Source organism: Rhinatrema bivittatum, chromosome 5, assembly GCF_901001135.1.
Source record: "Rhinatrema bivittatum chromosome 5, aRhiBiv1.1, whole genome shotgun sequence".
NCBI classification, from domain to species: domain Eukaryota; kingdom Metazoa; phylum Chordata; class Amphibia; order Gymnophiona; family Rhinatrematidae; genus Rhinatrema; species Rhinatrema bivittatum.
Genome location: NC_042619.1, coordinates 23089742 through 23105773, shown reverse-complemented (window position 1 = coordinate 23105773; position 16032 = coordinate 23089742). Strand labels below are relative to the sequence as shown.

General features: G+C 41.3%; 1 protein-coding gene across 2 annotated transcripts in view; it reads right to left on the bottom strand.

Annotated features, from left to right (window-relative positions):
* The window catches only part of FCHSD2 (FCH and double SH3 domains 2), a 537915-nt gene extending 522140 nt beyond the window's left edge, over positions 1-15775 (bottom strand). For both annotated transcript variants that reach the window (XM_029602137.1, XM_029602138.1), the window contains exons 1-2: positions 15271-15775; positions 13741-13838 (exon numbers count right to left, since the gene is read on the bottom strand). In XM_029602137.1, the coding sequence (XP_029457997.1) occupies positions 13741-13838; positions 15271-15291 (119 nt within the window). In that variant the 5' untranslated portion in view covers positions 15292-15775. The remainder of the gene's footprint in view (positions 1-13740; positions 13839-15270) is intronic.
* Positions 15776-16032: the final 257 nt, after the last annotated feature.

The window sequence follows — 16032 nt, the reverse complement described above, 5'->3', positions numbered from 1 at the left end:
ACTAAAGAGGTTAGGACTGTTCAGCTTGGAGAAGAGACGGCTGAGGGGGGATATGATAGAGGTGTTTAAAATCATGAGAGGTCTAGAACGGGTAAATGTGAATCGTTTATTTCCTCTTTCGGATAATAGAAGGACTAGGGGGCACTCCATGAAGTTAGCATGTGGCACATTTAAAACTAATCAGAGTAAGTTCTTTTTCACTCAACACACAATTAAACTCTGGAATTTGTTGCCAGAGGATGTGGTTAGTGCAGTTAGTGTAGCTGGGTTTAAAAAAAGGATTGGATAAGTTCTTGGAGGAGAAGTCCATTACCTATTAATTAAGCTGACTTAGAAAATAGCCACTGCTATTACTAGCAACAGTAACATGGGATAGACTTAGGTTTTGGGTACTTGCCAGGGTCCTATGGCCTGGATTGGCCACTGTTGAAGACGGGCTGTTGGGCTTGATGGAGTCTTGGTCTGACCCAGTGTGGCATGTTTTGTGTGAACATGCCAACCAAGAAGCTGCCAAAAGAACTCCAGGGATCACCTTATTCAGATTGGGGGATGGCTATAAGAAAATTGCAGTGTTTTTGATATCTCTTGGGGCAGTTAGATGGAAAAAGTTAGGCACCATTAAGAACTGTCATAATCAGGCCGTCCTTCAAAAATCAGTAGGTGCTGGTTAAGGAAAGTACTAAAGAAGGTCACTACTTTAAAAGAACTAGAGCTCCCCAAACGGGGCTTGTATATGAGGGTGGCAAGAAGGCAGCCATCTGATGTGCCGCATAGCGTATCGAGTCAAGAATTGGGAAGACTTAGGAAATAATGAATAAAAACCAATGTATGTATTCCTGACGGATAGGGAACAGTTTTCCGAAGAACACAAAGCAGCTTAAGATCATATCATGGTTCCCTATCGACTCAGACCTCATTCACCTGACACTGAAGCAACTCAAGTACTGTGTTGGGCGAATGAAGTCGGAGTTGGCAGGGAACCACGATATGATCTTAAGCCGCTTGCGTTCTTCAGATAACTGTTCCCTATCCATCAGGAATACATACATACATTGGAGAGAGTTTTAAGAACCATCTGAATTTCTTAAAGATTGACATTTTTAAATTGCATTATAAAAACAAAAATATGGAATTACAAAAACAAAACAAAATTAAAGCGGTGTATATTTTGAATCAAGGCTCAGCCTAAGGGGTGGTAGATGCCTTTTCAGAATACCGGACAAATGATATAGCAAGTAAGGTATTTTCACCCTTATTAGGCCTTTCAGTTTACTGCAATTTCAAATCTAGTTGATTAACACTAGAATTCTTTTGGTTAACCCAAAAGAGATTCTAGGATCCAAGGTAAGCTTAACTTTAACATTTTTCCAAATAAAATCCTATACAGTTTAAAAATATGCAGCATGGCTCAATCTTCCCAACATTCATCCTTAGTTTCTGTCACTGCCTGGCATCTCCACTCCGCCCACCTTACCTTTTTTGCGACTCCTCCCGCGATTGATGGACGTCTGGCTGCCGCAACGTCTGCCTGCCGGCCTCTCCAGCGTCCCCGGTCCGGCTTGGGCACTGCATCCCGCCATGTTGTCTAGGTACCATAGGGCGCGCGCGCGCCGCACGGTCCTGCTTCTTATTCTCTCTTTGGCGCAATCCTCAGGGGCGTCCCCCTGTGATGACGTCACGCATCCCGGATACAAAAGCCTACACTTTTTGCTAGCTATTCGAGTTAGCAAGGGAATCCTTACGAATGGGATTCGCTCTCCGTACCTAGCTACTCTGCCTCTCCAACTTTTGGACTTTATCCTAACGGGGAACCCGCTCTTTGGGGGTGTGTCTCATTTCTTGCTGGTTGCTTTCAGGAACTGGTACTCGCTCCTCGAGGGCACATGTTCCCTGACTCGCTGCCTGAACTTATCGCTTCTGCTTGGAAGAAGCCGCTGCCTACATCATCAGTGAGTTACCAACTTTATTTCCTCAGAGCTGGAACCAGGTACTCGCTCCTCGAGGGCCTGCCTCTATTCCAGCTTCTGTGTCACCTTCCGGGAGAAACCGCTGTGTGAGTAACTTTACCAACGAGGCTCTATACCAGAACTCTGTGTATGCTCCACTGTACTCACTATCTCAGTTTCTGTCCACTACAGCACAGCCATAGAGGGAATCGCTGTTCCAGTATCCTGAGGAACCCTAAGCTCAGCCGGGCTTCATCTCTACTCACTACTGCCACCTCTGGTGGCTTCTCAACTCTGTCTAATAAAAGATATAATTCTGTGTTGTGTGTCCCTAAGCTGAGCCTGACCTGTGGCCCCTCATGGGACTTCCACCCCCCTGTGGGCGTGGTTAGCTGCCACAGTGTCCAAGGGTCCACCCAAACCCTTACAAACAGTTACTTTGCATATTTTACTCTGCCTATTTGTGTGGGGGGGGGGGGGGGGAGAAATCAAATACAACTGACAAATCTTATAAAAAATTCTCAACCAGCAAGGAAGTTATGGAAGTTTTAGGATTCTTCTCCCCAATAGCCTCCCACTGTTCTTCAGATAATGGCATCCTAATTCTTGCTCTCATAACCAAAGTGTTTAGTTTTTTAGTGATTGCCCACAAACCTTGTATAAAATTGGAAGACTAGGAGGGTTTTTGGAGTACAACATTTAAGAACATAAGAACATGCCATACTGAGTCAGACCAAGGGTCCATCAAGCCCAGCATCTTGTTTCCAACAGTGGCCAATCCAGGCTATAAGAACCTGGCAATTACCCAAAAACTAAGAAGATCCCATGCTACTGATGCAATTAATAGCAGTGACTATTTTCTAAGTCAACTTGATTAATAGCAGGTAATGGACTTCTCCAAGAACTTATCCAATCCTTTTTTAAACTCAGCTACACTAACTGCACTAACCACATCCTCTGGTAACAAATTCCAGAGTTTAATTGTGCATTGAGTAAACAAGAACTTTCTCCGATTAGTTTTAAATGTGCCCCATGCTAACTTCATGGAGTGCCCCCTAGTCCTTCTATTATCCGAAAGAGTAAATAACCGAGTCACATCTACCCGTTCTAGACCTCTCATGATTTTAAACACCTCTATCATATCCCCCCTCAGCCGTCTCTTCTCCAAGCTGAAAAGTCCTAACCTCTTCAGCCTTTCCTCATAGGGGAGCTGTTCCATTCCCCTTATCATTTTGGTCGCCCTTCTCTGTACCTTCTCCATCGCAACTGGCCTCCAGTTTTCCACTGAAACATGCTTTACTCCTTTTTGCTTGTGGTAAGTAGAGAGAGAGACTTGAAGGCAATGATAATCAGATTGAAATAAACCATATTTTTCCTTCAGCTATGGAAAACCAATCACTTCTTTACTAGCAATAAACTGCACCCCCCACTACACAGCCCAGCATTTTTCCTATTTATTAAAAATTTTCCAATTGCAGCCCTAGATGAAAGGCTTATCAGAGATATTCAAAAATATATATTTCTTGATAATACCAGGCTGTTCTTTATTATAGTTCAAAGTTGTAAAGTAAGACTTGTAATGTCTGCATTTAAAATGAAAGGATAGGGAGAAATACTATAGCACTACTAGATGTATGCGGCACTGTACAATACGTATAGGAGCCACTCCCTTCTACACAGGGCTTACAATCTATTTAAGAATAAGAGACTTAGGGAGCTTCATTTATTATAGAAAATAGTTAAAACCAAGAAGGGTATAATTAGGAAAACTAGAAAATCTAATTTATAAGCAGCCTCAAAATGTGAGCTTTTAAGAAGGATCTGCTGAGGCCAGAGAGGGAGCACGAGACACTGACTCAGGAATTCTATTCCAGATGTACAGAGCAGCAAAGTGGAAAACAAATACGGAACACTTCACAAAGTGCATGGAGGTCAGCAAAAAGGCACTATTTTATATGGAAGGAAGTAGAGAGAGAACAAATGTTATAGAATTTCAAAACAGAATGCAATAAGCAGAAAAAAGATGCAGATAAAGTCACTACAACCTTAAGATTGTAATTATGAACATGATCCAGAACTGAATCCCGAGAGTACTGGAGTAGTAAAGGGAAAGATCAACTGAGGTCTTCAGCTCTATAGCATGAAATAAGTTGGCCAGACTAGATGGACCTTGTAGTCCCTATCTGCCATCAGATTCCATGTTTCTGAGAAGATCAAGTGATGATCTTTGGGAATCAGGTAGCAGTCATATGACAAATAAGTACAGTACGGAAAGTGAGAAACAAATGCATGCTCTAGGGGCAGTTTCTCCAAATGGGACTGCTTTGCACATACCTTGGCAGGAATGAACCATGGCATGTTGGGGATGATCTCAATCTCTCAAATTTACTACTAGTGCCCTTATTGTATTGAGCCAATGAGAGCCTCCTTCTGGAGATCATAGGCTGTAGTCTTCACATGCAACATATCAAGATGCACTAGAAAATTCTTAATCAGACCAATGGCACCCAATATAATTGGGACTATTTCTGTATCTTTCTATCACATTTACAGAATGTTCATTGGGTACTGGACACCTCAATGCTCTTCTTGTGTTCCTCTCCTTCACCACAATATCTGATTTTCACGCATCGATCTTGCTGTTGGTGGGAACAGGAATGTCCCAGGTGATCACGACTTCTTTGTTCTCTATCAGGGTTTTGCTCCCAGTGTTTTATTTGGAATGTCAATGTTATGTTTTATAAAGCTTCCAATGAATAAGTCATCATCCCTTGTTGTGCCTCTCTGTATAAAGGCCTTCAGACATCAGCACATCCCATCTAGCAACAAAAGATGTGCAAGTTTCTAGCTCTCTATGGTGATAGGAGAGCTGCGATCCAAGCAGGCTACACAGCAAACACAATCAAATCAAGGTGGGAGATGACAATTATAATGATTTGTAAGGGACAGTTATAGAGATGCTATCATAGGACTCCTAGTTATGAATGAGAGAAAGTTTAAAGTAACTACCACAAAGGATTTTAGGCCTAATAAAAAAAGATCATGGGCAGGAAGTAAATGTGAGCTCCCAGATGAACATGCAAAGACAAAATTCTGCTGAAGGGACAACAGCCCCCTCTATTTTAATATTAGGCAGAGAAACAATAGTTTTACTGTGTTAGCATGTTTTGCTAGCACAACTAACAACCAAGGATTACACTGAGACCAAACTCACTTCAATATGAAGTAGGATGTTTCTATAACGCTTTTTATACATTCATAGCTGGTCCCAACTTTTAAAAAGATTTTTTCTAATTTGAGGCTTAAGGCATTATTTATGTAAATTTAGTCCTTTAACCACCAAGTCCATGTTTAGACTGAAAAAGTAATTAAATATAATTTAACCCCTCATGCACTAACATGAGTTTACTGCATCAGAAATTTAAAAAATAAAGGAGACTGCAAGTTAGAAAAACTGCACTGGAATTCACCACACAGTTTGAATACAGGGCTTTCTGCATTGGTCTGTCTGCAATTGAGCTTTGCTGTTATAGATTTGTTGGGAGACAAATGGTAAAAGCAAAATTCACTCAAAAATTGGCAGATTTGTTCTTTATTTCTCACACAGCGCCACTGCCTTTCAGGTGAACCCTACCTCAGAAAACAGAATGGTTTCATGTGAAAGATGAAGGCATGTGATGTTTTCACCAAGATATATTTCAAAACTCCCTTTGCATACCATTTTAGTCTATTTCAGGTTTTAGTGTGAATTTTTAATCTGAACAGGCAAGAAGGCCATAGAAATAACTTTGCAGGTAAGTCCTAAGTAAAATGTAATAATTGAGATTGCTATGTAATTAGAATCTTAAAAATTCCATCATTTCTGTTGACCTTTTAATGTATGCATATACCTAGAGTTAAAACATGTGTTCCACACAGGATAAGTGTACATTTAAAATCTGATGGAGAGGGGGGGATATTCAGTAAGAATCTGGAGGAGGGCTATGGACAAGAACATTTGGCCTCTGAGCCTTAATTCTACTGGCAAAAAAGTACTGGTCTATCCAATCTCCAAGCAGGTTTTATCCCCAGACACTGCCAACCACTAGCAGGTCATTTCCATAGATCAGTGGTTCTCAACCTTTTTCCCATCGTGACACACCTGACAGGCCACACTCTCATGTGTGACACACTGCTCATTACAATTCACGGCAGAAATAAAAAGTAAAGGTACGGTAATTATTTTTATTGTTTAAAATGACACAAGGAAAAGATACCTATTCTGTCTGAACAGAAATTACATAAATAGTAAACATCCCACACCAAAACAGCACCAATTTCCAGCACTTAACAGTAACCGCCTTACCTAAGAAAAGGCAAAACTGAAAATATTACACCAGGCCTTAAGACACCAATACATCTCCTATTAGGAAAACGGACCACGTAAGGCTGCTATAGAGCCCTACACAGAAACTACACGCCAGCAGAAAACCCTCACCTGAATCACATGTGCTGACCCTCACCTAACAAAGAATAAAGAGACCAAAACGCATAACTAGAAGCATGCAGACAAAACTGAATTGGAAACTGCAACAAGCCAGAGTCTCTGTATGCAATGTAATAAAGGAAAAAAGAAACATCACCCATCCTTATAAAACAAATCAAGAAATATAAAATCAGTAGCAGTAAAACCATACTAACGAAAAGAACAGATTATTTCGAAACACTGATGAGTGGAAAATCCAATAATTAAACTCATAAAAAATTTCTAGATACCAATAAAATATTTCAAAATAGCAGACACAAAGACCCAGTAATGAAAAATAAGGATACAAAAATGTTTTTGCTCTGCATGCCTGGGAACGTTTGATATCCAGGTGTCCTGAGATTGTTCTGAATTAGCAGGAGGAGGGATGGTTTGCTTGGAACTTTCTCCTCTCTCTCAGTCACATACCAGCGCTCTCTCTCACACTGGCTCTCAATGACACACCTATACACACATGCTCTCAGTCACTCACATATACACATGCTTTTTCTCTCACTTATATAGGCTCTTAATTACATACTTACACACAATGTGAATTGGTTATTTACTCTTTCGGATAATAGAAGGACTAGGGAGGCACTCCATGAAGTTAACAAGTAGCTCATTTAAAACTAATCGGAGAAAATTCTCTCTTTCACTCAACACAATTAAGCTCTGGAATTTGTTGCCAGAGGATGTGGTTAGTGCAGTTAAAGAAGCTGGGTTTAAAAAAGGTTTGGATAAGTTCATGAAGGAAAAGTCCATTAATTGCTATTAATCAAGTCATCTTAGAGAATAGCCGCTGCTTTTATTGCCTTCAGTAGCATGAGATAAACAGTGTTTGGGTACTTGGAAGCCTGGATTGACCACTGTTAGAAACAGGATGCTGGGCTTGATGGACCCTTGTCTGACCCAGTATGGCAATTTCTTATGTATGAAAGTACATTTCTCCAAAAACTTTAGCAGCACAAAATAGTAGTTATAACTATGCAGATAGTTTTCCTGGGATAATTTTCAAAAGTGAAAATATGCACGTAACAGCCTACAAATGTATGTGGACTTTCCTAAAATTACCCCATAAAGCCCTCTTATGCCCTCCAAATCTTCCAGTTTCATTTTATAGACTGATCAAAAGAATGAGTAGAGTACTCTTAAAATAACACAGAAGATGTGGAATAAGGATGGGAAGAAGCTTAGGAAGTAGAAAACAGGGCTGGGCATCAAGACTCCAGGATTGAAATCCCAGTTCTTCTCCGACTATATTTATTTATTTGTTTTTATATACCGCCACTCATCGAAGATATCGCGTCTGTGTACATAGAAGAACATACGCCAGGCCGTTTGACATTAAACGATTTAAAACATATGTAGATAACGAAATATGCAGAACAAAGTATTTAACAAATGTAGAATTACACAGAATTTAAATAATATTTAGAGGGTATAGATAATGTATGGCATGGCATGATATAACAAGGTATAACAAATGAAGGAACAACGATAAAAAGAAAAGAGAAAATGTAGGAACATAATATAAACGTGATAGTATATGAACATATTATGAACATAATCATATGTATTGGAATCATGAGTCTAGGGAGAGATAAACTTGATAGGTAATAGCAGCAGGAAATATATCTATGGATAAGGAGGGGTGAAAGGGAAAGACAAGGGTGGGGGGAGTAGTAACTGAGAAGGGAGTAGAAGGAACAGCAGATGGACAATGGAGAAGGAGTAGTGAAGATATGAAGTGAGAGAGTAGATATTAGGTGTAAGCTTGTGCGAAAAGCCATGTTTTGAGTTTTTGCTTGAAGTCTTAAGGACACAATTCTAGACGTAGATCTGTAGGCATTGAGTTCCATAGCATAGGACCAGCTGGCGAGAGGGCTCGTACTTTGGTGGATGCATAATTGGATAGTTTGGGAGAGGGTGTCCGTATGGTGGCGAGGTATTGGTTTCTGGTAGGTCTGTAGGATGTGTGGAATTGTAGAGAGTCAGTAAACCAATTCATGTCAGGGTTGTGTAATGCCTTATGGATGAGTGAAAGTGTCTTGTATTGTATGCGGGAGGAGATGGGGAGCCAGTGTAACTCTTAAAACGGGGATAATGTGTTCAGTACTACGTGTGTTAAGTGAGGATTCGAGCTGCTGTATTTTGCAGGATTTGCAGGGGGTGGATGGAGTTTTTAGGTAAGCCTAAGAGAAGAGAGTTACAGTAGTTGATCTTGGAAAAGAGCATAGCTTGTAGAACAGTGCAGAAATCAGAAAAGTGAAGTAAGGGTTTAAGTTTTTTTAAGGGTATGTATCTTGTAGAAGCACTCAGTGTTGAGTTAATAAATTTCTTTAAGGTAATTTGATCGTCTAGCGTGACCTAGATCTCGGACTTGTTGGGAAAATTGGATGTGAGGTGGGATCACAAGTGTTGTTGATATGGTATGTGAGGTGGTAGGTGTAGAAATAAGCATAAGCTCTATTTTTGTGGTATTGAGGGCAAGTTGGATACTATTTAAGAGGTTGTTAATTGAGGCAAGTGTGGATTCCCAGGTTTTAAGAGCTATAGGTAGCGAGTCAGAGATATATGAATTTGGCCAAGACACTTAACGCCCCCTCACCTCTGAAACTGGGTAATATTTATTTAGTCACAGTAATTTTTCACTTGCCTTTCCAATATATGCACAAGCCAAGAAAGCAAGGATTAAAAATGTACAAACATATAGAAATCTAAAATCATAACTCAGTCTTAAAAATATGTAAATAAAACTTTCATTAACATATAAACCATTCAACAGAAACTACATAGCAAATTTAAGAAACCTAATCCAAAAAAGGTTGCCTGAAAGAGAAAAAAAAAAAAGAAGACAGGTCTTCACAAGATGACTAAAAACCATAAAGTGATGTTAAATGAATCTCCTTTGAAAGAAGATTCCATAAAATGTGCAGTGGCATAAGAAAAGATTCAATCACAGGTCACCCAAAGTCTCACTTCTTTGATGAATGACTATCTCCCATCCTTAAATCTCAAGGCCTGATTAGGAACATACATTTTGTAGCCTACCTTTAGGCAAATAAAAGCCAAGCCATGAAACACCTTAAAATCCAAGATCATTTCAATATCTTAAAATTACACATGAAATTGGATCGGAAGCCAAAAGCTCTTTTAGAAATGGGGCGATGTCTCAAACGAAAGTCAGTCAAGGATGAGCAGCCCATCTCTCTATATTCTCAGTTATTGTGTAAACTTTGCCAAAATGCTTTATGGACTGCCAGCCTGATCTTTATCATCTGAATACCTAGAAATCCTATTTAGAGTTAACACCATTTTTTTTCAGGGTGGGAGCAGAAGAGCACACACAAAAATTAATCAAAACATCTAAAAACAAGTCATTTTAAAACTACCCATGTGTCCAAAAACTGAAAGCGAATAGTAAATGCACATGTGTTGGAGGGGGTTCCCAGAAGTCCCAAATTAAATGTCATAAAGGCAGAAGCTGGCAAAAGGTTGACAAGAAATTTGTAGTGATCACAGCACTAGTGTGCTTACTGTAATTAGAATGCAGAAAAACTACTGCACTGCTTTTGTAAACCTTCACATAAGTGTTTGTAATAAATAGTCTTGCCAAAGGAATGTAAAAACAAGAAGCATTGCAGCACCTAACACCCAGCAGCTCACAATTAAAAGCAACACTACCTGCAAATATATAATTTTGGACAATGAACATAATTAAGAGCACTCAACATTCTGATGTGTATTTTGTTCCAAAGGAGATATTAGACAGGAATATAGCAATTGATGGCAAAAAAAATAAAAAGGCTCATCGGTCCACCTAGTCTGCCCCATTACACTACAAGGAAATATCCAAATTTCCAGTCGGAACGTGACTGCTTGTAGGATCATTCTCAACAGTTTTGTTGACTTCCTGATTTGTACTCAAGGGTAATCTTGAGCATACAAATCCCCTTCCCATACCTAACTGCAATAAATTAAATAGCTAGTGTGGCTGTTGCCCAAATCTCCAGCCTCCTATGTCCTCTTGCATACCTTGCCTGGCTGACTTGGCTATGAGGTTGCCTGCATTTTTCACTAGACTTCTAACGTTTCCTATTATCCACTTTGCCATTCCTTCTGGTAGCCCCATACTCAAAATACTCTGAGCAGGGCATTTTAACCCAAACATGTGCCCGTCATGGCTATTTCTTCCCTTTTTTTGCCACTGAGAATCCTGTGTTTATTCCATACCTCCTTAAAGTCTGTTACCATTACAGCCTTCACTGACCACTCCACCCACCCTTTCCATGAAAAAACGTTTCCTGACATGGTTCCTGAGTCTACCCCCTCAGAACCTCATATCATGGCCTCTTGTCCTAGGACTCCCTTTCCATTGAAACAAGGTTTGCTTCTTCTGCATCAGTACCTTTCCTGAGAACATGTCATACGGAGTCAGAGCAATGGTCCATCAAGCCCGGTATCCTGTATCCAAGAGTGGCCAAGCCAAGTCACAAACAGCAGACAGATTGCATGCTGCTTACACCAGGGATAAGCAGTGGCTTAATGGTGGTTTATGGACTTGAAACTTGTCCAAACCTTTTTTAAATCCAGCTATGCCAACAGCCTTACCACATCCTATGGCAAGGAATTCTAGAGCTTAACTGAGCGCCGAGTGAAAAAATATTTTCTCCAATTTGTTTTGAATGTGCTACTTACTAACTCATGGCATATCCAAGTCTTTCTTTTTTTGAGAAATTAAACCACCGATTTGCATTTATCGGTTCCACTCCACTCATGATTTTACAGCCATCTTCTTCAAGCTGAACACCTTCTACCCCCCTTTATCATGTTGGTTGCACTTCTCTGTATTCTTTCAGGGATCTCATTTCTCCTCTCAGACATATGTATTTAGATCCTTAAGTCTCATGTCATATAGCTTCTGTTTATAAAAATTTTGAAAATTCCTCCTACTTAATCACTTTCACCATTATGAGGGGAAGTACATCAGTAAACTGCTGGGCAGATCTTTCGCAGAATTTCATACAGGCATCACAGAAACGTATGTACAAAATTATTAAAAAGTATAAACGGCTGAAAAGTGAACTTGGGCAACAGAAGGCAGATGGGAAGGGCATTTTAAAAATTCAAGGTAGCGTGTGCATCTTTAATCCCAAACAATTATAAAAAAAACAGAAGAAATATTTAGGTTTAAATAAGAAAACAAAGAGGAAACAAAGGACACACAAATTAATATTTTGAGAAATCAGGCAAATATTGCTTGGCATTTCCAAAGCCTTTGTGGGCAGTGCAAGTAAATTTTGATATGTTATGAGGAAAGTGAAGTATACTACAAAAATTACACCCCTACCCTCAACCCCTCCCTCCTCTGTACCACTGACTTTCTATTCTCTCTGGAGGCTGAAAATGGATTTATCACAAAACAAAACAAAAACCACCACCTAAAGAAGCAAAGCCGCATTCAACACTAAATATCAATTCAGAGAAGAAAATCAGCCTCCACTGTATACAAATCTCAAGCATATTTATTGTGGATACCCTGTAAACCAGGCCTGATATTATGGCTCTTGAGGACCAGAGTTGACCACCCCTGAACTAGTATCTGCCCTTCAAACAATGTAAAACCAGTGATTATACTAAAACCTAACACATATGACAGTCATACCTACGCACACAGGCTTGCTTCACTGAGCCACAACAGAGATAAATGGCTCCAGCATAGCTTAGTAAATATGCATTTTGGACTAATTCAACAACTTTTTGTATCTTGGCCTGGTAGTCTTCCTCCTGTCCCTTTGGGCTTCGGCACTGTAATCACAACTACCCAGATTTCCGTTGCTCTCTCCCAGCTCGGTCTAGTCATTACAGTGATAGTTCTTGGCCAGGGGCTACAAACTGCAGCTCCCTCCAGAGCCCAGCTAAAGTGGACCCCTAAGCCTGACCATTAGATGTCACTTTCTTATTGCAGTTGAGACTTCCTCCTCACCAGAGACTGTGAATCTATGACATCCCTAGTTCCAAGAACCATACAATCTGATTGTGTAAACAAACCCTAGTTCTCTGCATGGCAGTTTGCAGAACTTGCCACAATTGTATTGAAACAACAAGCATGGGCACTGCAGCTTTAGCAAATTTACTGCATACTATAGCACAAAAACTTAGATAATATCCCCTGCTGCCATTTTACTTTACATGTAACGTACACAGTTAGTTGAACTTGATGAATGTCTACACACAATGAATACAATCAATACTCTAGAGACTGTATGTCTTCAGACTCTTTAGTTTGTCAGTGTTGTGGAACATTGTAAACAGCACAAACATTCAAGAAGTCTCACAATATTGATCCTTCAGGCAAAGCAGCAAGAATGATGAACTTGTAAGCTCTCATATTTGTCCTATTCAAAACAGCAGAAATATCTGTGAAGTCGGGTGGTCGTTTGACCACCTGCTGATGAATGCTGGTCAAATAATAGTTATGTTCACCAATGGATTTCTGTGACATGTGATGGTGGGGTGGCTATCAACTAAAGAAAACTAGTGTCCAGATCAAGTTGTGCAGAGGAGGGGGTTGTTTTGTTTTTAACTTTGCCACTGGATTTCCATCCTCCACATCAACGCAACTTGTTAGACAGTTAATCTTCCACTTCAATTTAAAAACACAAAAAAGTTTCATTTTATCTGGATGAAAACAAGCACACATTGACCAGATAGTGCAGACTTGGGAGTGCAAATATGCATCTTAGCATACCATAAACAGCATGGTGTTCATTAATTGGTTCTGCTCTACACAAATGTTTAGAACAAAACATAACATTTTAGCTTTGGTTTTTCAAGGAATTTCTAGCCAAGATGCCTAGAATGTCTGCACAGATGACAAAGTTGAAGAACATGATGCAAAATAGCTTTTGCCCATTTCTATGGGACAAAAAAACCCCACAGTTTTAAGACTACTACAGTTGTCTTATGATCTCTTTGCTTTTACTTTTTCATATTTCAAAAGGTATATTTTTTTTTATATAGCACCAGACATATAAGCTTTCCTTGTGACAGACAACTAATATAAGTGTTTATTACTGAATTTCCTCAATTCAAAAAGGGAAAACAACGGAGTTGGCATTGTGTTAGTTCCAGTTATGATTTCCAGCTGTGTCCAAACTCCAGTGGTTTAAAAGCAGGAAATCCAAAAGGAAATTCCAATGTCGGTTCCCGGAGTTCTGTAACCCAAATGTTCTTCCAAAAGGAGGAGATCCAACAGGAATTTTGTGGCATTTGTTGTAACCTTACCTCATATCTTCGAGTAAGTCACATTCTGCCTGATGTTTGGCTTGAAGTTTTGTCATCTGTTCAACCTGAATATTTTTCAGCTCTTGTGTAACTTTCACCTGCATTCAGACATGAGACAGCAACATGATCATAAGTATGCTGTTTCTGATTAATCATCTCCAATCAAGCAATGGACCGTAAGGAGAAAATTCCATTATTCCATTTAACAAGTGCCAGCACCCTAAGACCAGATTACAAACATAATGTATCAAAATGATTCCATTATGTAAGCCACTTGCTGACTAATGTAATATTCTGGAAACAAACTAATCTGTTTAAATCAATTTATCCTAATTTCATTCAAACTGATGGCACAGTATTTAACCAAGCAAAGTTATGCTACACCACATTCACACTCCCTCAATTTAGCAGCAAACCGGAATTCAGTTTATCATTATCAGTAACTTTTCAGGATTAAACCAGTAGCTTACATACATACAAAACTAGTACGGTACAGTAAATTATGTTTAAAAAATAAGATGTCATGCATGCCATAGAAAATATTGACCAGCCATGAAATATACAAATATGACAAGGACATGCACCAATCTGTTAAGTTATACCTTCATTAAACTTTTGTGCAAATAAAATAATCCCCCCTCCCCTCCGCAAAATGCCTGAAACTGTATTTAAAAGGCAAATCCCAAAATGTCTGAAAAGTTGGAGTCTGCACCAAACACGTACACACAAACACGGCTAAAGCCGCCAATCAATCTTTAATGAACATCAGTAGCAAGCTGTATAAATTGAAATATTCTCTCATTAAGCTGTCTTCGTGAGCGAAGGCAAGTACAAATTTCTCCTGCCTGGACCTGAAAGGAATCATTATTTTAGCTCCGTGTTTTAGGGAGGAGTGGAGCAGACAGACAGACAGACATGGAAGGCCAGGGAAGCAATCCAGTTGGCCAGAGGAGAGAACCCCTATTTTTAAACACGAGAGCTTGGCATCCAAACATTTTAAATCTTTTCCGCACGCCATCAGTTGACGGCAACAAAATCCATGTACATAAGAGAAACAGCCAAGGCTAACGTTAGCATCCGAATGATCAGAGGTAAAAATCAAATACTCCAAAGATTCGGAAAGGGGCGAACAGATATGCAAGTGATGTCAATTAAAAGTGCCGATAGCCCCTCTCTCTCCCCCTTCCTGCCTCCTACTCCCCAAAGTACCAGCAAAGCGATTCAAATCGCATCCCCACATACAGAGAAAAAGAAGAAAAAAAACCCCCAAAAACCACCAAACTTTGGGGCACTGCGGGATAAGAACTAAAGAGGTGGGGGGAAGAGAAGAAAGACAGCAGTGCGGGATGTTTAAAGAGCCACAAAAAAAAAGCCACCCAGGAATGGATTTTTTTTTTTTTTTTTTTTGGCCAAACACAATCTTGATCCCAGGGAACGGTTTGCAGTCCGTGCAGGGATGAGCCGGCGAGGCGGGAGGGAGGACGGACGGACGGACGGACACACGCGGCCGGGAGCCGGGCGCATCCTCACCTTTCTCGGAGGAGGCTGCATGGTGCCGCTGCGGGCTCGGGGAGCCACATAAATCTCCGCGGGAGAGAGAAAGGCCGCGCGGGGCTGGGGGGGGGAGGGGGAGTGATTTGTTTGTGTCGGGGTTTTGGCGGCGGCGGCGGCGGCGCCCCCCCTCTCTCTCTCTCTCTCTCAGCCTCTGACGCTTCTTTTCTCTTCTGTGGCGTCCGCGCTTTAACGGCACAGGGCCGGCTTCCCCCCCCCCGTCCCCCGCCGCGCGCTCACTCCATCCCAGGCGGGAGAGAGGAAGAAAGGAAAGCCGAGCAAAAACGGTCCGGCGAGCCGCCCGCCCGCGGCTCTCCCCCACCCTCCACCTCCTCCTCTAGACGCGGCGGCTGGAGCCGGGGAGCCGCTGCGACGCTGGCGGGGTAACAGAGAGAGAGAGAGAGAGAGGCTCAGCCAGGCCCGGGGGGGAGGGGGCGGAGCCTGCCGCCTGACTGACGGGAGGAGGGGGCGGCGCAACGGTCAACAGCCAGGAGTACCGGCCCCCACCCCAGCTATTTCCGGCTCCACAGCGACCCCTCCGAGGGGGAAAGGCCGGCGCCCGGGGAAAGAACGGCCGGACAGCGCCACCGTGCGGCCGCGCCAGGGGTTCGGTTTCCTTGCTCCATGGCGCGGAGGCGCCGCTTCAAGGGGGGGGATCGTGGAGCAGGTGCTGAGGAACGGGGGGGGGGGGAGGTGGCCAAATCTGCCAGAAGAAAGGCAAACCGGGGTCGGATTGAGTTG